The following is a 19,291-nucleotide window of genomic DNA, read 5'->3' as shown; positions in this document are numbered from 1 at the left end:
AATAAGAAACACATGATGCTGCAGAGCAGAACTTTGCTTCCTTTGATAGAGTTACGGTTTCTGCTGTTAAACGGGTCGCTTTGGCAGCTGCAGCCCTTCCAACAGATGGCCACTTGTTCGGCCGTGACCCCTCCTGCTTCCAGACTTGATGAAGACGGGATGCTCTGGCGTGCGGCCAGCGCGTTGCGCAAGAGCCCTTCCATTTGAATAGATGATTGTCGAGTGTGAATGGCCCTCTGCTATGTGCAGGCGCAGCCACCGGAGACTGCAAGTGGAGGCACAGCTGGGTTTGGTGCTAGGAGCTGTTTGGTGCTGGTGAAGCGCTCCTCATAGCGATGAGGTGCGATGGGATAGAGCTGAAGTCATCCCTCGGGCCGTACATCCTCCGTACATCCCGAGTGCTGAGCGATGGGTACATCCAGGCCACGCATTTCATGGCCGCAGGGTCTTGGTTGTGGGCTTAGCCTTTGCAAGAGGCTGCATGTTTTGGGTTGATTTTAGTGCGTTCAAGCTGTTTTTAAGGCAGAGAGGTTCCCAGGGCTGATTCATTATGCGGCGCGCAGCCCCTTCAGGCAGCAGTGCTGGAAAGTGGATGAGAGGGGGAGAGCTCTGTGCTGCTAAGGTGGAAGCGAGCAGCCGGGGAGATGCTGGGAATACTCTCAGCCAAAATATTGCCACTGAAGACTTCATCTCACGAAAACAGCCCGCGTCTCATCGGCTGTCAAACCGGTGATTCCTGAACCCCGTCCATAATTTTCACTTCAGCTAGAGCTCAGCTCTTGCAAAGGTGTTCAATCATGTTTTTAAAGACTCCAAATGACAGAGCATCCGCCATGTCCCTAGGCAAGCCATTCCTGTGATTAATTACCTTCGCTGTTAAAAATGTGCACCTCATTACCAGCCTGCATTTGAAATTCAAAGTTGTTCCAGCATTAACGAAGGCTTATTGAGGCCCCAATCTAAATAAATAGATGGGATCCTGCACATTCAGATCTAAATTAAAGGAAAGACAGAGAGATTCTGGAGATGATCTTTTTTCCCTTTTTCAGCAGGAGTCCATAAATGTCCATAGATTTCCATATAATTGTCAGTTCCAATCAATAGAATATATTGCCTGTTTCAAGACAGGCAATAAATCCTCACTAACCTCCACAGACTTTGCCCACAACAGACATCAAGAGCCCAACTAAATTTCTATGGAACTACGCTGCTTTACTTGCTACTAAATCCTTTAGGACATTCCCTGTAGGATGTATGGGCTTGTGAGCAGCAGCTTGTCAACTAAACAATTACGTGGTGCCCATAAATACTACTTTTTGTTACTTTTATAGATTTCCTCTCTCTCTTTTTTTTTTCCTTTCATCATCTCGTGTCAGTGTATATATATTCCAAAAGGCATTCAATTTGTTTGAAGTAGAGTAGGGGAGAAAAGAAAGGGTCAACATGACACTTGGAAATGAAATGTATTGTAGAGAGCAGATTGGGCAGGTTCAGGAGATTAAGGGTAGGATCGGGATATTTATAACATGATCAAGTACCTGAAAGTTGGAGCCAGCAAAGCTCCTCTTGGAAATAAGGTGCACTATTGCAGCAGTTACAGTGATTAAGTGCTAGCAGAGATCACTGCTAAGAATGTGATAAATTCTCTGCAGCTTGACATCTGAAATCTCATTTAGATGTCTATAGAAGATGTCTATGCCCTAGCTGAACCTGATGTTAATGAGCTCCATGCAGGGATCAATGGCTGAAGTGTTTTACCCACATCATTACTCTAATGATCCCTTTCAGGCTAAAAGACCATAAAGTAAAAAAAAAAAAATATATTACAAACAAAAACCAAAACTTTCCTGTCTCATAATCTGCTTTAGAGCCATTCTCACTCATAGTGGCCAAAAGTCACGTATTTTGAGCGTGAGCTAGCTGATATTTTTCATCCTGATCTTCTTGAGCCTTTTCCGTGGGGCAATGCCCTGCTCCTGGGCGCTGACACTGGAGTCAATCTGATGGGATGTCTCTCTTTTCTCTCCCCAGCCTTGCAGCCCAACATCCTTTCCTTCCCCCAGCAGCAGGGCAGCCTTCTCCTCTCCCAGCCAGGACCCAGCCTGGCATCACAGGTAACTTCCCCCAGTGTATGCTGCCACCTGGGAAGCATCCATCTATGTAAATCACTGCTTCGTTAAGGGCTGATGGCAGTGGAAGCTGACTCTATGCATTTTTGCTGCTGTTGTTTCACAGGCTGTGGGCCGCTCTGGGCTCCCTGGCTCATCCGTCGAACCTCACCTGGATGTACCCCAGCATCTGCAAGTGGCCAAGCACCTCACTCCGTCCGGAGCATCCGAGGAGCCCAGCGACCTGGAGGAGCTGGAGAAGTTTGCTAAGACTTTCAAACAAAGGCGAATCAAATTGGGGTTCACGCAGGTGAGCAGCTTCCTCCATAGGAACACTGGTGTCACTGGGATGTGAACACGTTGGGCTGGGGGAGTTTGGGGCAGAGGAGTGGGTGGAGGAAGGGTGTATACGGATGGAGGAAGGGCAGATATAATGGTAGGTATAGATTTGCTTTCTTTGGAAATAAATAATCCCTTCCAAATATGTTGTGACTTGGATGTTCCCTGGCAGGGTGACGTTGGCCTTGCCATGGGGAAGCTCTATGGCAATGACTTCAGCCAGACCACCATTTCCCGCTTTGAGGCTCTCAACCTCAGCTTTAAGAACATGTGCAAGCTCAAACCATTGCTGGAGAAGTGGCTGAGTGACGCGGGTAGGTGACGTTCTATGTGTTTACTCATTACACGAGGTGCCACGGCTCCCAGAAAGGAGCTGGAAATGAAAGCAACTTGTCATCTTCAATATCTTCCCCTTCCTCTTTCCCCAGAATCTGCTCCTTTGGATTCCTCCATGAGCACTCCCAGCTCCTACCCCTCCGTGAACGAGATGTTCGGACGGAAAAGGAAGAAGCGAACCAGCATTGAGACCAATATTCGCTCCACGCTGGAGAAAAGATTCCAAGATGTGAGGAGAGAATGTTTCAGTGTGTTGGGAACTCTCTGTCACTTCTTTGTTTGTCTTGATGGCAGGTCAAGAACGTGCTTGGAAAGATGCCTTCCTGCCCCCTTCCCTTTGGGAGCTGCTGGACAGCTCCTGTGGACGCAGGAAGGAGCCAAGCATTGCTTCAGTGGGTGCTGCCCAACCATTTGGAAAGCGGAGCCTTTCACTTCTTAAAAATGAAGGTTTTCAAGAAAAAAAATCACTGCAAAGAGTGAACAGAGCTTTAAATCAGTTGGGGTACATCATCCATTGAACATGTTTCATCAAAACTCTTTCCGACCAGCCCTCGTTTTTTCTTGTTTTCTCCATCACATCTGGTCATATCAAATTTTCCTTCTAAGACTGTTGATGAGAACAAAAGACAGACATTATCAGATCTTTACGGGCAGCTCATTTTTCAGCGAGTACATGTTCTTTGCAATGGGAAAGCTGCCCTGGCATGGCTGTGCTGGGTAGTTTTTCCCCCGAAGTCTCCAACTCAAATCAAAAAGCGCAGAGCTAAATGCTGTCAAGTGTGCCAGAAAAGAAGTGAGTCGGGAAAAAAAAAAAATAGGATGGGGTACATTTATAAGGAGGAAGAAAGAGATGAAATGGTTCTTGTGAGATGGTGCAGGGTATGCAAACAGCACTCGGAGCTGTGTCCAATAGCCATTACCTCCAGCAACTACTGAGGGTGCTGCTGGGATCAAAGCGCTGGGTGCTTTGTGCAACAGCAGGGCCAGGTACTGTGACTCATCCCCGCTGATTCCATGGGATCTGATGTTGAATCAGAGGTACTTTTCTGGTTCACAGAACGTGATCTCTCACACAAATGTTTACCCTTTGCCTTAGAAGCAAATTTTCTGCCCTCTCCAGTTTACAACCCACCCCACCCTCATCCAGCAGCAGAAGAATGCACTGACAGCGTAAGTCAGAGATCTTTGGGGCCTTCTTTAACCTCCTGCTATTTCTTAGCAGAACCCCAAGCCCAGCTCAGAGGAGATCTCCTTGATAGCAGAGCAGCTCTCCATGGAAAAGGAGGTGGTTCGGGTCTGGTTCTGCAACCGGCGCCAGAAGGAAAAACGGATCAGCTGCCCGATGCCATCCCCCATCAAATCGCCCATCTACAATTCCAGATTGGTGAGATACTTGGGGTTGAGGAGCCGACTTCTATCCATTCAGAATGCCCTTCAGTGGTCTTGTCTGTCCTTCTCACGTATTGTACATTTCCATTTTGGCAAGAGTATTTTCACTGCCAAGAAAGACGAAAGAAATTGTGAGAGTTACTAGAAGCACGTCCTGTGATCTGTTGGGATAACAAGCTGCTACTGCATTTCTGCTTGTTAATAGTTGCCCAGGTGCTTCCATGTATAAAAGTGGCAGGAACCTCCCAGCAGTGTTGGTACTGGTGTGCATGTGAGTAGGAGGAAGAGGACGTATTCACAAGCAGTATTTTATCTTAAAATCTTCTGTGTTTCGGAATGATCTGTTAGAAGGCAGAATAACATCCCAGGAAGTTTGGTCACTTGTTGCACAATGCATTTGGTCTACAGTTGCAAGCACAAGATGCTGCTTGCGAGCCATGAATTCTTAAAGCAGCAGCTTTGGTGGATGGTGATCCCATGAATGCGTCATGCAAAGTGCTCATCAGTCACTCTGACCAACGCGTTGCCTGTAGTTAAGTATCACAGTTGGACTCCAGATGCCCCAGGCTTGCTTTGATTACAGCCACCAAATTAGTAGTAGTCACATGAGAGCTCTCGCCCATTAAGAGCTCTTCGAAGGAAGTGGGGTTATTTGTGCTGAGACCAGAACGAGCTGGGGCATTGCTGTTCCTACTTGACTGGGCATCAGCCCTTCCAGAAGGCTTCACTTCAGGCTTTTCCATAGCTGACCTATACATTTAGACCAGGCACGTGTAATACTCATTTTGTTTCTTTGCATGACCCTGGATGTGGGAGTTGTGCTTGTCCAACAGAGTATGAAGAGGTGTATTGGTGGGTAGGAAGTGTGCCTGGCAGCCAGCACGTTGTGAAGGGAACATGAAGGAGAGGCCCTTTGGGATCCACACCCCCAGTGCCAGCTGCTGACTGCCTGCCTCTGTTCCTCCTCAGGTCTCTACCTCAGGGTCCTTGGGGCCCCTCTCTGTCAACCCGGTGCACAGCACCATGCCTGGGACAGGTAAGCCTTGATGAAGCACCTCACCCCTGTTCCTTCCCTCCCTCCTCTGCTCTTTCTCTCTGGCCACTTGGCTTCCAGGCCATGCTAACCATGGGGAAGTAGCTCAGCACAGTGATGTCCGAGGGGTGAGAAGAGCAGAACCTTTGTCTTGGCTAGAACAAAGGCATGGAAAGCTTCCCAAGCACGCTAACACCTCCAAGATAATCCCATTGGGGTGCTGAGGTTTGGGAGCTGCACACCGAGCAGCCAAAGGAGGGCACTCCAGCACAGGGTGGGAGCAGGAGGCTGGAGGTACTGGGGCTTTTGTTGGTGCAGAAGGGAGATCCCAGCCTCACTCTGCTCTCTCTGCTGTGCAGTAACATCATCGTGTTCCCCAGGGAACTCCAGCAGGCCCTCGTCCCCTGGCAGTGCCCTCCACGCCAGCAGCCCCAGCACAGCCCAGAGCAACTCCAAAGCTGCCATGAACTCGTCCGGTTTCAACTCTTCAGGGTAAGGTGGAGCGGGGGGAGGACGTGGCTCAATCCCATAGGAATGACTGAGAGAAAAGCCGAGGGGCTTCAGGGGACAGTGTGCAGCCTTGTAGAGGCCCCAGCAAGGTGGAGCTGCGTGGTGGCATGCTGTGACACATGTGGGCTCCGAGCCCACCTCGTTATCTCATTGGATGTGCCCTCACTGCAGCCTGCGCTGCTCTGCCCTCTGCACTCGTGGTTTCTGCTGCTCGCTGCACGTGACATCACGGATGCCGCGTTCGGAGGAAGGCAGCTGAGAGCAGAGGGCATTGCGTGTAGCTCCTGGGCTTTGAGTCACGGATCACCCCGTGCCATGACTCAGAGCTGCGCTGACGCAGAGGAAGCCCCGCAGCCAGGTGTGGGAACCAGCAGCTCCGTGCAGGCGGCTGCTCAGAAAGGCAGGGGTTTGCTGTGAGCTTCCTGAAGGGCAAAGGAGCACTCGCTGGCTGCCAAGTCTGAGCGGGAACGCAGGCAGAATAGGGATGGCTTTTTGTTTCGAGGGGGAAAGTTAACCACGTGGCCGTCGTGGCTCTGGTTCGCTGTGTCGCACGCAGATCTTGGTACCGATGGAACCAACCTACCTACCTCCACTGAGACCACTCCGTCCCGTGTACAAGGAGCTCTGACCTCCAGCGATGGACCAGCTTCTCCAGGAACAATGCTTGGGGCAACATCTGGCGGCGCAGTGCCTTCCAACTGCTGCCCAACAAAGGCCGTGCTTAGGGGAACCCCGAGCAGCAGAACTGCAGGGACTCAGGCTGCAGCTGGCCTCCCCGAGGATCTGAACACCGACAGTGACGTTTTAACTCTCTTCCATGCATTCATTCACTCCAAGAACGAGCCCTTGCTTAGCTCTATCAGCATGAAACACTGCCCTCTGCTTGCAAACCTCTGCGCTCACACCGGACTGCCCGGCAATCCCTCATCTGGAAGGATTCCTCTGTCAGGACCCTCTTTCCCCCCACTCATTTCAGAGCTTCCCATGAGAAGGGTCTGCCATGCTGTTACTGTCACGCACACGTACCAAACCCCAAACTGAGCCGAGGTCACCCAGTTCATTTCACCAGAGACCCGTGTCTAGATGGCAGCCTTGGTTTCCCACCGGCTTCCAAGGCCAACGACTGTGCTTTACCCACCACCACGCTTGCTTTGCTTTGAGCCCTTCTGCATTTACTTCTCAGGTTTTTTTTCTTTTCTTTCCCTCTCCTTTTTTTTTTTTTTTTTTTAATATTAAGTATTTGACGGCTTTCTTTTTTTTTTTTTTTTATTTTTTTTTTTTTTTTTTTTTAAATTAAGTTTTTTACGGCTTTCTTTTTTTTTTTTTTTTAATTTTTTTTTTTTTTTGCTTTAAAAAAAATTGCCTCCTTTTGCAAAACGTGTGTCCAGGTCTTGTTATTGCTCCCAGCTGCCCAATGGAGGATGGCACTGTTTGCAGCCCCGTGTGAACTTCTGACCGCACTGACCACAGAGTCAGTTTGTGTAGGTTTGATGGGACAAAGACTAGCGTTGGCCATCCCTTCTTTCTGCCATTCACCCACTGGGCTTTGCCTGATCCCAATCCTCTGGAGCAGCGGTGCACGTGTGCTGGTTGCCCCGTGCTGTAGGGGATGGAGCTGCCCTGTTCTCTGCCCTCCTTCCTCTTGGGAGGAGGTTGCACTGCTCAGCTGTGAGGGTGTTGGGTGCAGGAGATGCCAAAGGGTGGGAAATGTCACCTTCTATATTGCCGGGGAGATCGTGGTCATCTCACGACCCTCCTTGCTGAAAGAGGTAAATACTTCATGTTGTTAAGTAGATTGGAGCAATGAGGATCCCTGGTTGGGTTGTCCATGGTCACAAAGCAGTGAAGCTAGAGTAAATGGGTATTTGGCTCACAGGTTGTAAATAGACATTTTGCAGTGGTAGGTCAGGATTTTTTATTGGTTTTTGATGGCTCTTTTTAGGCAAATGTGAGCTCTTTTTTGTTTTTTGTTTTTTTTTTTTTTTCCCCTAAGTAAAATCTCTCCTTTGACACTTCTTTTGGGGACAAATGTATTCGATTCAGTTGCTTCTTACCCCGCTCCATCAGTGCTGTGCGATGAGGTTATTGCCATAGGGGCTCTGTGGGCTGGATGGGTGTCTCAGAACCCCACAACACACTGAGCCCCACATGCACGTCGTGTATAGAACCATAGAACCGCATCTGTTGCTTCACAAGAGGTGTAAGGGATGGGGGCAGACACTGATTGTAACGGGAAGGGATTGAAAAAGACAAGGTGATGTCTTTTATTATTATTTTTTTTTTTTTGGACGAAAATAGAAAATATTTCCTTTGAAATATTAAATCCGTCGAAACGTGAAAACGACATTTTCTTTGTGATTTAAAAAAAAAAAGGAAAAAAAAACGAATCATTTTCTGCCGGGAGAGCCAAGATGCAGACGGGGGGGGGGGCACTCGGCCAAGCACAGCGTGGCCGCTCTGAGGGCAGTGCCTCCCCCCCAGGGCTGTGCACAGCCCCATGCATGGGGAGGGGGGTGACCGAGGACTCTGATGTATTTCTTTAACCCTGGGTGTTAGAAATGTCTACGGGCGAACGTGCGGGATGATCGAATTGAGACGCTGAGTGATGCCCTCTCTTATTTCCCAGCTTGTTCCCCTCGCTTCCTGCATGACCTCGGACAAATCACTTAATCCCCATCAGGTGATGGTGATGGTAATCCCTTCCCTTCCCTTCCCTTCTCCCGGCCCTCAGCTCGTGCAAAACACAACAGCTCACAAGTGGCGAACGTGGCGCTGCGTTCCACTCCCACCACGAGGGACGTCAATTAGAGTGATGCTATGAAAAACTCCCGTTTCCAGCTCATTCGTGCTCTGAAAACCTCCAGTTATCTCGTAGATACGAGCTCAGCAGTGAGTGTTCTGACTGCCCTCATAACCCCAGCCTGCACACCTAAACAGGGAGCCCTGTGCTGACCCTATAGCTGAGCTCTAAGCGCTGCTGGGTTCAGAGTCACACTTCAACACTTGGTAGAGGATCTTGGAGGTTCCTGAGCCAAAAAGTGAGGTTGCTTCCACACCTGGCAGGAAATGCCAGCTTTCCAACCCTCCCACAGCCATATAACAGCGGCGCAGGGAACGACGGCTCGCAGTGGCAATGACAACCCCCATAATCCAAAGAACAACCCGATCTGCTGCCCGTGCAGACCTCAGCTGTCGGTGCATTCCTGTCTGAAACGCCTCTGGGTCCCATCCTACTGATGCTCAGCATCAGGGACACGACCCTGAGAGTTCTGCTCTCCTCGGCCAAAATTCAGCTGGTGTCCTCGAACGGGGAGGGAGCCCATGCCAGGCACAGGTGCTCGGGTGCACACAGGAGGTGCTACGACATCGCGGGTGACGTTCCCACACGGCTGCTGCAGCACCCAGAGCTGAGCAATGCAAACACGGAGCCAGCAGGCTGTGTGCTGATCCACCCACAGGATCGAGCTCTGCCTGGTCGGGGCAGGGCTGGGAATTGGATATTTTGCTATTGGTTTTTATTATTTTTTTGATTATTCCTCTGTTTTTTCCTCCTCCTGTCAGCAGAGTGAGCGCTGTCTGGGAGAGCAGGGCTCTGCTCCCCGCCCTCCCCAGCGTTCTCTGTGACCTGAGGTCTGTCCTGGAGCATCCTGAAGTGTCTCAGTGTCCCCTCCAGGTGCATCCATCCCGAATGCTCACAGCCCTGGGGCTCATCTTCCCGGTGGCAGTAGAGCAGAGCCTGATGCTCCCGTACCTGCAGCTGAAATCCAGGCTTACATTAAGGATCTGGGTGGCTCCAAGCAGCGGAAACTGGAGCCTGAGCTGCAATGGGACCCTCTCCAAAAGCACCCTGAGATGAGGACACGCATTAGATTTGAGTGCTTGGTTCCACCACTCGCATGGAGCCCTGTGGCTGTAGGGAAGGTTTGGGGATGCTAGGGACGTGAAGCTTCCTTCAGAAGGATTTTTAAGCAAATTCGATAAACAGAACCAACACGGCGCTGACTCCGAGGGCTTGGGAGCAGCGTGGCCCTTCCTGGTTACTCACCTCTGTTCTGGTTCACTCTTCCTGTTCAGCGTGTTCCTGACATCCCCAGCACATCCCTCCCCAATCTCGAACTCCCTCGACCCCCATCCCCATCCCCTCCACCCCACACCGTGAGCCCTCCCATCAGCACAACGTCTCCACAACCGCGTGGGAAACCGGACAGAGAACTCCGGAACGCTCCGAAAAAAAAAAAAAAAAAAAGTGCGTTCCCCGTCCCTATGGGGTGAGCGGAGGGCAGGAGATGGGCGGGCACAGGGAGGAGGGCAGGAGGATAAAAGCAGCCGGAGCGCTCCGCACCGCCTCTCCGGGCTGAGCCGCTCCCGCAGAGCCGCGAGGGAGGGAGGGCAGCGCCGGGCGGGTGAGCAGCAGCGGCGGTTGGTGGGGGGGGGCGGGGGGGATGGTTCAGCCCGGCCCAGGGTGCCCCATCCCAGGGGTGTGTGGGGCTGGATAGGGCGAGGGTGCGGTGATCAGGTTCGTTCCCACGCGGCGTAGGGCGGGGGAAGGAGGCAGGGCGGATGGGGAAGCGGTGCCGAGAGGAGCCGGCCGCGTTCGGCGGAGCGCCGTGCTCGTGGGGAGGGTGCGAAGCGCGCTTGGGAGCTATGGGTTTCTCGGTCACGGGTTGGGTGAGCATCCCCCTGCTCACGGCTCCGTTTCTCTCCGTTCAGCAGGATGCTCCCCGTCGCCCTCGAGGTGCTCGGCAGCCTCCTGGCCTGGCTGTGCCTCTACGCCGCCTTCTGCCGCTGGAACGGGCACCGCTCCCCCGAGTGGAACTGCCGCCTGGTCACCCTGCTGCACGGGGCCACCGCCGCCTGCCTGTCCGGGTACATCGCCCTCTGGGACGGCCCCTGGCCTCTGAGCCACGCAGGTGTGTTTGGGGCCTCACCCTGACACATCCTCGCAGCATCCCACAGGGCACACGGCTCTGCCTGTTGCAAGTGGGGATCCGACTGCTTTTGCTGTCCTCTCATGCGTGTGTGCTGGGGGCATGGCAAGGCTTCGTCCCGCTCCCTGCTTCTTCCTCAGCCCTTAACATCTCCTGCCTCGTGTTGTTGTCCTACCCAGTATCTTGCTGAGGGTTCTCAGGTTGAGTTTCGTCGCGCTGCTGCTATCAGGCGTGGCAATGTGGAGAACAGGCTCGATGCCGTTTGCATCTGGAAGGGTATAATAACTGCTGGCACCAGAGCGTGGGCTTCTGTTTGTGCTTTTCTATCGGTAAATCTCACATAGTTCTGCTGGCGGGGTCAGGCTCTCCCACCTTCCTTTCTAAAAGGGTGGAGAGGAAAGGAGAAAACGTGGTGTGGGCTGTGGGAGAGCAGAGCTGTGCGTCCTGGTACTTGTCCCATAGGATAAGCTTAGAAAGGAAAGCGGAAAGCTCACAGCCTGTATTGCTCCGTGCTCTGGAAGAATATCTTGAGTGAAGCCCTGTGTTTATGCATGGTTTTTTTTCCTTTCAGGTTCACCAAACACCGCTCTCCAGGTCCACGTGCTGTCCCTGACGCTGGGTTACTTCATCTTCGACCTGCTCTGGTGCCTGTACTTCCAGACGGAGGGGGACCTGATGCTGCTCCATCACACGCTGAGCATCTGCGGCATGGTCCTGGTGCTGGGGCTGGGCAAATCTGCTACCGAGGTGAACGCGGTGGTGTTTGTCAGCGAGATCACCAACCCGCTGCTGCAGACCCGCTGGTTCCTGCGGGAGCTGGGCCGCTACCACACCTTCCTGGGAGAGGTGGTGGATTTCTGCTTCGTGCTCCTCTTCCTGGTGCTGCGCATCGGCGGAGGAGCTCTGATCATGTACGCCATGGTGACGGCCCCGGATCCCAACTGGATCCTCAAAGCAGGGGGCCTGGCCATGTACATCGTGTCCTTGGGGTTCATGGTTGAGATCTGCCGCTTCGTTCGGAGGAAGATGTTGAAAAAATACCACGCCTGGACGCACCTGAGGGGTGTGAATGCACCTGTCAAAATGAATGGGCACTTGGCAGCTCACTGACAGTGGTTGTGGATGGGGCCCCGGCTGCTGGAACCTGTTCCTGCAACAAGAGCTCCTAAAAGTGGCATGGAACTGACATCTTGGCACTGGCCCTGGAGAGGATGGATGGTGGCTAGGCAGGAGGGGAGGCCGACTGAGAAGGGGTTTCAGTGGGAATGCAAGGAACTTGGCGTGTCTGCTGAGCTGCTGTCCCTGACTGCTCCCCCTCCCAGCCCATAATGCACAGCCTGCAGCGGGGCCGTGCCGGACCCATCCAACCCACAGCCCACAGTGCACAGCCCGACTGCCCCGTGATCATGTTGGCGGCTGTATTATCACACAGTGCAGTCGGAATATCTGATCTGGAACATCTCACCCTCTCCCCAGTGGAGCCAGGGAGGGGTGTGACCCAGCCAAGATGTACTCAGTGTCATTCTCCCTTCAAACTGGACAGAACATTGGACCAAGTACTTGAACGAGAGCTTGTGAGCAAGGCTGAAGTGCCCACAGGGGGACAGTGGGGTTGTCCTTGGTGTGAAGTGATGGTACTGTGGTATGTGAGGGTGAGGCAATGTTCTACCTCATTGTTTTTAGCAATACATTTCCTTCCTTTTAGTACTTGCATTCAAGGAGATACGGATCTCGGAGCAGTGTGACTTGACTGGGTTGGACAGTGCACACCCCTGTTCTTTGCAAACAGGAGTCCGGAACCAGACTTGTGCTGAGCACCCGCTCATGGAGCACAGCACCTGGCCTTGCACTTCTTTCAGAACCTCGGGTGCTGCGTGTGGGAGGGCTGACAGCAGAACCCTCTCTGGATGCTGTGTCCATCCTGGAGTTGACTTGACACAGGCCAGGAATGCAAATACAAGGCTGACAGGAGTCCAGTGTTTATTTCCAGGGGTGGCAGTGATGTTGAGGTGGATCTCAAGGTGACATCACTCCGTACAGTTCTCAGCAGATGGACCAGTTCTCTTCTTTACCTCTCAGAATCATGTTCTGACTTTCCCCTGGGGTTGTAATGTGAATTTCCCTTGATCTGTGCAGCAGCATCCTGCTGGAGCTCGAGAGCCCCCAGAGCTCCTGGTGGCCCTTGTCACACGTGTCACCGCTGCAGGGTGCAGGAGGGGAGCAGCGTTGCCACCCCTCTGCCCTTATCTTGCTAGCTGGGCTCTGCTCGGTGCTGATACCTGGGCTGCAAGGTGTCTGGAGAGATTAAAAACTAATAGCATGAACAAACTGAACTTCAGAGGTGCCCTGTGGAGGCCGTGCAGTACCCAGGCACATGGCAGGTCCATGGGGTCAGGCAGAGGGAGGATGGCACTGCTGGGGGCAGGGCTCTTCAGAGTCACAGGTTGCTGTGAGAGCTCCCTGGAGCGATCAGGCTTCCAATAAAGTTGCATTCTCATTTTAAAAGGGAAAAATTGCTGTAACGTTTGTTTGTTCTGGGTCTGAAGGAGGCAGCTGGGGCTAACGAGGCTGGGCTGGATGGAGTGGCCTGCTCCGGTGGGTGGAACCCCCACTGTATCCCAGTGCCCCCAGTTCTTCCATGTAGCAGCTGACAGCAGTGGCCCTGTGGGGTGGGAAGCAAGGTGCCCTCGGGTGGGCATCGCTGTGTCTCAGCTCAGGCATGGTTTTAATGTTAAACTGTTGTGATGCTGGAAGAGCATCTGGCTCCACCCTCACCATCCCTACTTGCTAACCTTGGAAAGGATGGGATTTTCTTAATGCTGGCACCTGATCTTTCTGATAAACGCCTGCGGGGGTGTGTTTATCATCACAGAAAGTGACCACTGCTGTGCAAACGACTGTCAGCAGAGGTTCCTGTCCCGGGCCGTTTTGCTGAGTGCTATTTGTCTGCAGGCAAAGCGAGCCGGCACAGCGCAGCCTGCCTGCTGGGATGGCTGACTGTGCACAAAGCAAACAAGGAGATGAGTGTGCGTGCTGCACCTCGCTTCTGCTGCCAGCCATTGGGTGAGATGTAACGTGCCACCTTGCAGCTCACTGCCCACGATTTGTTTGTGTCATATGACCCTGAGAAAAAAAGAAAACACCCAGTTGCTCTGTAAGCGAGCTCCAGCAAGAAGTGGTCCTCTTAGGGCTGTGACCATCGCCGTTGCTCGGTGGCTCTATACCCTGAGCTGAGCGCTAGCGCAGCTCCATCCCATTTGTAACTGGGGCTGCCAGAGCCGGCCTAGCAAAGGCGGAGGAAAGATGCGACCCGGCCGAGCGGCGAGAGCGCTGCTCGTGTCAGCAAGGATGCCGGGGGCCGTGCGCCCTCGCGGCCCCGTCCCCTCCCCGCGGCGACTGCCGTCCCTCCTCCCCGCCGCCAGGTGCCCCCCGCCCGCCGCCGCCGCCGCTTCCTCTTCCCGGCGGCCCCACTCGACTCGGAGCGTCGGGTCCCGCAGCTCCGGGGCCGCAGGTGGGTGCGGGGCGCCGGGCATCGCGTGGGGCGGAGCGGGGCCGAGAGTGGGCTCGGGGCGGCTGCGGGGTTGTGCTGTGCAGCGGTGCGGCTGGGCGGTAGGCTCCTCCGGGTTTTGAGACGCGTTTAATGGCTCTGGAGTCTGCTTTCATTCCTGCCCCCCCCCCTCCCGGCGCTGCTGATAGTGTAAAGCCTCTTTTTAAAGAAATAGTGGGGATTATAATGTCATTGCTGCGCTCTTTAAAGGATGTCGCCCTTTTCGGAGGGGTAATTCACGGATGCAATGCGGGCTAAGGGCAGACATTGAGTTTCGATGTGCGATTGGAAGAAGCCCCCCCACACACACACACACCCACCTTTTGGGTGTAGGAAACACCTGGGAGATGTGTAAAGGTCGCTCCTCCTCTCCTGGTGCTCAGGTCCCTTCCGTCGCTCAGGATTCCTCCTCCCACACTCACCCTGACCCGGGCGCCTCGAGCTCTGCGGCTGTCACCGGTCGGAGCGGTTCGTCGTGTCCGTGCTTCATCTCCCCGTGTTCCCATTAGAACATAATGGCTTTGTTTATCCCGCCCAAGCCGTGCCGGTGACGCTTAGAACAGGCCGGGCAGGACGGCTGCGAGTCAGCCCCGACCCCGCACCACGTGCGGTCCTCCCGGTGCTCCCCACCGCCAGCGGGGACCGGTGGCACCTGGTGACACAGCTGTGACACGGCTGGAAAAGGTCCCGTGACTCAGCTCTCCTTCTGAGCGCTCAGCAATAAGGATACGTACCTCGTGTTCCGCACGGGCATCACGGCTAATCCGTTGGCATCTCCCGAGCTTGAAGGTCGTGGTGCCAGGAAAAATGGCACGAGAGGTCCACAGCTGGGAGAGTTCAGCGTGGTTTGCCACATGCCCTGCTCATCACTTCTGTGCGTCCCTGCAGAGGGGATGGGAAACGGGGTGGGAAGATTGGTTGGCACCGAACCTAGCAAGAGACCACATGGTTTTGGGGTTTTCTTGGATTTTGTTTCAGGAGAGGAGGAACCCAGGTAGCAAACAGCATGACTGAGTGTGTGTGGTGGGGCAACACAGGCAGACCATTGGAAGGGCAGGATATGTGGGCAGGGAAGGGGCAGGAGTAGCTCTGGATCTAGATGTGGAGCTCCTCTGCCTGTCCCCCTGGCAGTGCACATGAGCACCAGCACATCCCGGCAGGTCCAGCGTTGTGGGATTGTGCTGACATCACCGAATTTTAGAGCTCCTGATGCCTTTTGTCCTTCCATCTCCATGCCAGGATGCTGCTCGCCCTGCCCCTGCGGGCAGCCTGCAGCCTGCTGGCCTGGCTTTCCCTCTACGCCTGGTTCTGCCGTCGCTACAAGCACCGGAGCTATGAATGGAGCTGCAGGCTGGTCACGCTGACCCACGGCATCCTCGCCACGTGTCTCTCTGCTTACATTGGCTTTATCGACGGGCCCTGGCCTCTGAGTCACCCGGGTGAGTGGCAAGAGTTGTAGTGCTGTCCCCCGCTGGGTGACGGCACGCGTTGGGATTTTCCTGTCACCCCAGTATGGATACTGGGATACAGCGTGGGTACATTTGAGGAACGTTGTTTGCAGTGATATCTGATTATAGCTGTTATTGAAAGTGCTAGGGAAATGGGGAGGCTGGTGCTGTGTTTTGCTGCTGTCGTGCCCTCCCCAGCTGCAGAGTGCCTGGTCGCGTTGCGCGGCCATTACGTGCGTGCAGCTGTCAGATTAACAACTGTAGGATTGTGGCTTGTCTGGTGTCTCCAGCGGAGCTGTGACCAGCCGTGCTGAAGGTGAATCCCTCTCCTGTTGCAGATCCCTCCCGCTCGTTGCCTCTGTGCCCTAACGCTCTGCCCGGTGTCTTTGTTGCAGGATCCCCAAACACGACCCTGCAGGTCCACGGGCTGTGCCTGAGCTTGGGCTACTTCCTCTTCGACCTCTGCTGGTGCGTGTACTTCCAGACGGAGGGTGCCCTGATGCTGGCCCACCACCTGGTGAGCATCGTGGGCATCGCCGCATCGCTGGCACTCGGCGAATCGGCCGCCGAGGTCAACGCCGTCATCTTCGGCAGCGAGATCACCAACCCGCTGCTGCAAGCTCGCTGGTTCCTCAAGGAGATGGGCTGCTACCACAGCCTCACCGGGGACGTGGTGGACTTCTTCTTCGTGGTGCTCTTCACTGGGGTGCGGATCGGGGTGGGGGCCTGGCTGATGTACTGCGAGCTGGCCTCGCCCAAGCCCCGCTGGTACATCAAGCTGGGAGGTGTCATCATGTACGCTGTCTCCTGGGTCTTCATGGTCAGCATCTGCCGCTTCGCCCGGAGGAAGAGCATGAAGAAGTACCACGCGTGGAGAAGCCAGAGGGGCGAGGAGCTGTGCTTGAGAACGAACGGACATCTGAAAAGCCACTGATGCTGAGTAAGGACTTCCTCGAGCTCGCGGGCTGGCAAGGAGGGGATCGTGCCTGAGATGCCGCTGTCGGGACAGGAGCCAGCACACGTTAGCAGTTCTGGAGCCAAACTTATTCCTGGCATAACTCCATTGAAATCCGTGGAGCTATGCCATGGGTTCATGGCATCTGCAGCGCTTGGCCTGGCAGAGGCTGGCTCAGCATGTACGTGAGCACACCCTAAATGATACGAGTGAAAGAAGGGCTAATGTTACCTCCTAAACACAACTGATCCAGCAGCGCAGGTTTACATAGCAGTGCTGGCAGCTTACTCCTTCAGCGCTGGTGTGATCTTGGAAGAGATGGGAAAGTAGCACTAGACATTGGTGTTCCATGTTCTGTACAGTCTAGACAGCTAGACGACTCTCTGTCCTGCTAGGAAGAAGCATGTTGTAGTGTTTTGTTGAGCTGGGGTTCCTGGCTCATCCTCCAACCTGCAGGGTGACCTTGGGCACGTCACTGAACTTCCTGACGCCGTGCCTCGTTTCCCCAGCTGTGGACTGGGGGTGGTGGAGCTGGTCCATCTGTTGTGCACTTTCAGACCTTTCCTCGAGAGGTGCTATAGAAACACAAAACGATGGCTATCTTCACTTTGTTCATTATCCCTGTGTTTCCTTTGGGAGAAGTGATTTTGGTGGTTGAGCTAGGATGCAACTGTAGAAAGAACAGCGTTTTTTTCCATGTAGTTTCCTACCCTTTCTAATTCCATCCTGTAACTTATCCATATGTTATCAAATAACTTATTTTCCAGTAGTGTCAGCTGCTCTGCTCAGTGCAGGCACCTTGCAGGACTCGGTGCTGTGAACCCAAGAGGTGCCACCCCCAATCTGAAGCACTCTGGGGACTTATTCCCTCCTCGTCACCCCGACTGTTAAAGCTCCACCCATGCATTCCAAATCCTGCATTTAGCATCCTGGGTGAGCAGCATTCTCCGTTAGGAGGAGCCCCATCAGGCCTTGCAGTAAGTGGTTTTCTGGATGGACCTCTCGCAGGGGCACTGCTCTGTCTGCAGAATGGCAGCTTCTCTTTGCTGTGTGTATTGGTCGTTCCAGATTCAGGTCAGCGTTTCTGAACCCAGAGGCTGCTGTGGCACTTAAAGTTAGTGGAGGACTGTAGGTGCTGGAAAGATGACAGGAAAATACGGCTCCCTTAGGGTGGGCATTGATGTTTCTCCCCAAGAACATAGATATCAGGTTTGACAAGAGCATTTCCTGGGATCTGTGGTCAGAGATTGTCCAGAATACATCTCCAAAACATGCTGGTTAGGGTGCAAGTGCTTACCCAGCTCCAAATCTGTCCTCTGCCTCCTTCAAGCCAGAGACCTCATTTTGGCTCTCCTTCATCTGAATTGATGCTCTGACCCCTGGGCTTTCAGTTCACTTCTAGGATCTAGGCCACTTTATAAAAGTGAACATTTACAGGGTAAGAGAAGCTTCATTTATAGCCCTATAAACAAAGAAATGCAAGGCACAGAATCCAGCTTTTTTAAGCAGAGAAGTGTGCTTGTCTGGGAGAAGAGCTGTGAGTTACCTGGTCCCATTTGCAGGGAAAAGCCCTGCCCCTCCACTTCTTTGGCAGCTGCTGGTGTTTATTTCCTTGCAGCCAAGGACCTGAAGAGCTAAAGGGCTTCAGATGTGCAGAGCTGGTGGGTGGGCAGCTCTGTGAGCACAGCAGCAATCCCACTGCCTCAAAGGGAGACGGGAAGGGCTGGGGGAGGCGTGCTGCTTCAACACAGTTAGGAATGGCCCTGGGAGGTAGAGCTAGCAGCAGTGTTACGAAGCAAGGCTTCTTGTCTGCCTGTTGGGCTCCAGCGTGGAATCCCAGACCCAAGGAAGAAGTACCAGGCTGTGGAGCACACGGTGGGACCTGTCCTCAGGCCAGTCTGCAAGTTGTAAAAGGGAGCTGCGGAACTAGCGTGAAATAATAACTTGTGTTCGAATTACTGTGTAATAGCAACTCATGTTCCACCAGTGAATGGTGTAGACGCTTTGTATGATGTTTTATAAAATAAAGATTATTTAATTATTTGGGGAATCTGGTTGATGTCTTTGGGTGCAGCTCCACTTGTTTTGCTGCATGGGTTGGCGTTGCCAGTGGAAATTGTATCGTGCCAGAAGGTGAAGGTCTGTTCAGTGTAACTGATGAGAAATAACACTTTTCTTCATCCCTCCAGGTTTCACCCCAGTAACAAATCCCTTTTCCAGCTGGAGGGCGGTGATTCAAGCAGCAGCAAGAAGGCTCCGTGGCAGAACTCACAGCAGCTTTGCCCTTACGCACGCTGCTGCTTTAATTATGCTGATGTGGAGAGAAAGCTTAGTGCTATAAAAACGCTCGCTGTGGCGTGGCTTATCCAGGTTTAGGCACTGTAATACGCTGTCACAGTGGAAGCCCTGGTAGATTAGCCTATCTGTGTCTCAACAAAGTCAGCAAAGTATTGCGTGTGTCCCGGTGACTTAAAGCACAGAGCGGCCCTGTATGCAATTCCAGGGGACTGGATGCAAAACAAGTTGCCTGTCTCTGCAGGAAGCAAACTGCGGGCCTGTGTTAAGGCATGAGATGCTGAAAGGCTCCCACACAGCAACGTGCAATCTGTGTGACTAACAAAAGTCTGAAGACTCTGTCGGTTCCCTTGTTATGATGAGGATCAGCAAAGCTCTGCTAAGAGCCCGGCAGTCACAGCAC

At 53.4% G+C, this 19,291-nt stretch overlaps 3 protein-coding genes across 9 annotated transcripts in view; all 3 read left to right on the top strand.

Annotated features, from left to right (window-relative positions):
• Positions 1-6,907, top strand: part of POU2F3 (POU class 2 homeobox 3) — a 36,470-nt gene extending 29,563 nt beyond the window's left edge. For 2 of the 3 annotated variants that reach the window (XM_021376382.1, XM_021376379.1), the window contains exons 7-14: positions 2,032-2,114; positions 2,236-2,418; positions 2,620-2,761; positions 2,876-3,012; positions 4,006-4,167; positions 5,142-5,208; positions 5,565-5,697; positions 6,272-6,907. In XM_021376382.1, coding sequence (XP_021232057.1) covers positions 2,032-2,114; positions 2,236-2,418; positions 2,620-2,761; positions 2,876-3,012; positions 4,006-4,167; positions 5,142-5,208; positions 5,565-5,697; positions 6,272-6,311 — 947 coding nt within the window. In that variant the 3' untranslated portion in view covers positions 6,312-6,907. The remainder of the gene's footprint in view (positions 1-2,031; positions 2,115-2,235; positions 2,419-2,619; positions 2,762-2,875; positions 3,013-4,005; positions 4,168-5,141; positions 5,209-5,564; positions 5,698-6,271) is intronic. The other variant, XM_021376381.1, reaches the window with a different exon arrangement.
• LOC110387801 (transmembrane protein 136-like) lies at positions 10,043-11,788 on the top strand. 2 transcript variants are annotated; one of them, XM_021376388.1, is made up of 3 exons: positions 10,043-10,118; positions 10,429-10,625; positions 11,215-11,788. In XM_021376388.1, exons 2-3 carry the CDS (start codon positions 10,430-10,432, stop codon positions 11,751-11,753), a joined length of 735 nt encoding a protein of 244 aa, XP_021232063.1. In that variant the 5' UTR covers positions 10,043-10,118; position 10,429; the 3' UTR covers positions 11,754-11,788. The 2 variants fall into 2 exon arrangements, with proteins under 2 accessions (XP_021232063.1, XP_021232062.1); XM_021376387.1 differs by having other exon boundaries at positions 10,044-10,118; positions 10,426-10,625.
• Positions 13,796-18,636, top strand: LOC110387800 (transmembrane protein 136-like). 4 transcript variants are annotated; one of them, XM_021376385.1, is made up of 4 exons: positions 13,796-14,154; positions 15,430-15,629; positions 15,929-15,954; positions 16,034-18,636. In XM_021376385.1, exons 2-4 carry the CDS (start codon positions 15,529-15,531, stop codon positions 16,570-16,572), a joined length of 666 nt encoding a protein of 221 aa, XP_021232060.1. In that variant the 5' UTR covers positions 13,796-14,154; positions 15,430-15,528; the 3' UTR covers positions 16,573-18,636. The 4 variants fall into 4 exon arrangements, with proteins under 4 accessions (XP_021232060.1, XP_021232059.1, XP_021232058.1 ...); XM_021376384.1 differs by lacking the exon at positions 15,929-15,954; XM_021376383.1 differs by lacking the exon at positions 15,929-15,954 and having other exon boundaries at positions 15,351-15,629.

This window comes from Numida meleagris, chromosome 23 (genome assembly GCF_002078875.1).
Source record: "Numida meleagris isolate 19003 breed g44 Domestic line chromosome 23, NumMel1.0, whole genome shotgun sequence".
Taxonomy (NCBI): Eukaryota; Metazoa; Chordata; class Aves; order Galliformes; family Numididae; genus Numida; species Numida meleagris.
The sequence above is the reverse complement of the archived record's forward strand: the minus strand, read 5'-3'. Positions and strand labels throughout refer to the sequence as shown.

Excerpts from the sequence above, each read along its gene's own strand:
- LOC110387801 (XM_021376388.1), top strand. The coding sequence starts at position 10,430 with ATGCTCCCCGTCGCCCTCGAGGTGCTCGGCAGCCTCCTGGCCTGGCTG. Across the intron at positions 10,626-11,214 it reads CTGGCCTCTGAGCCACGCAG|GTTCACCAAACACCGCTCTC; the intron begins GTGTGTTTGGGG and ends TTTTCCTTTCAG.
- LOC110387800 (XM_021376384.1), top strand. The coding sequence starts at position 15,431 with ATGCTGCTCGCCCTGCCCCTGCGGGCAGCCTGCAGCCTGCTGGCCTGG. Across the intron at positions 15,630-16,033 it reads CTGGCCTCTGAGTCACCCGG|GATCCCCAAACACGACCCTG; the intron begins GTGAGTGGCAAG and ends TCTTTGTTGCAG.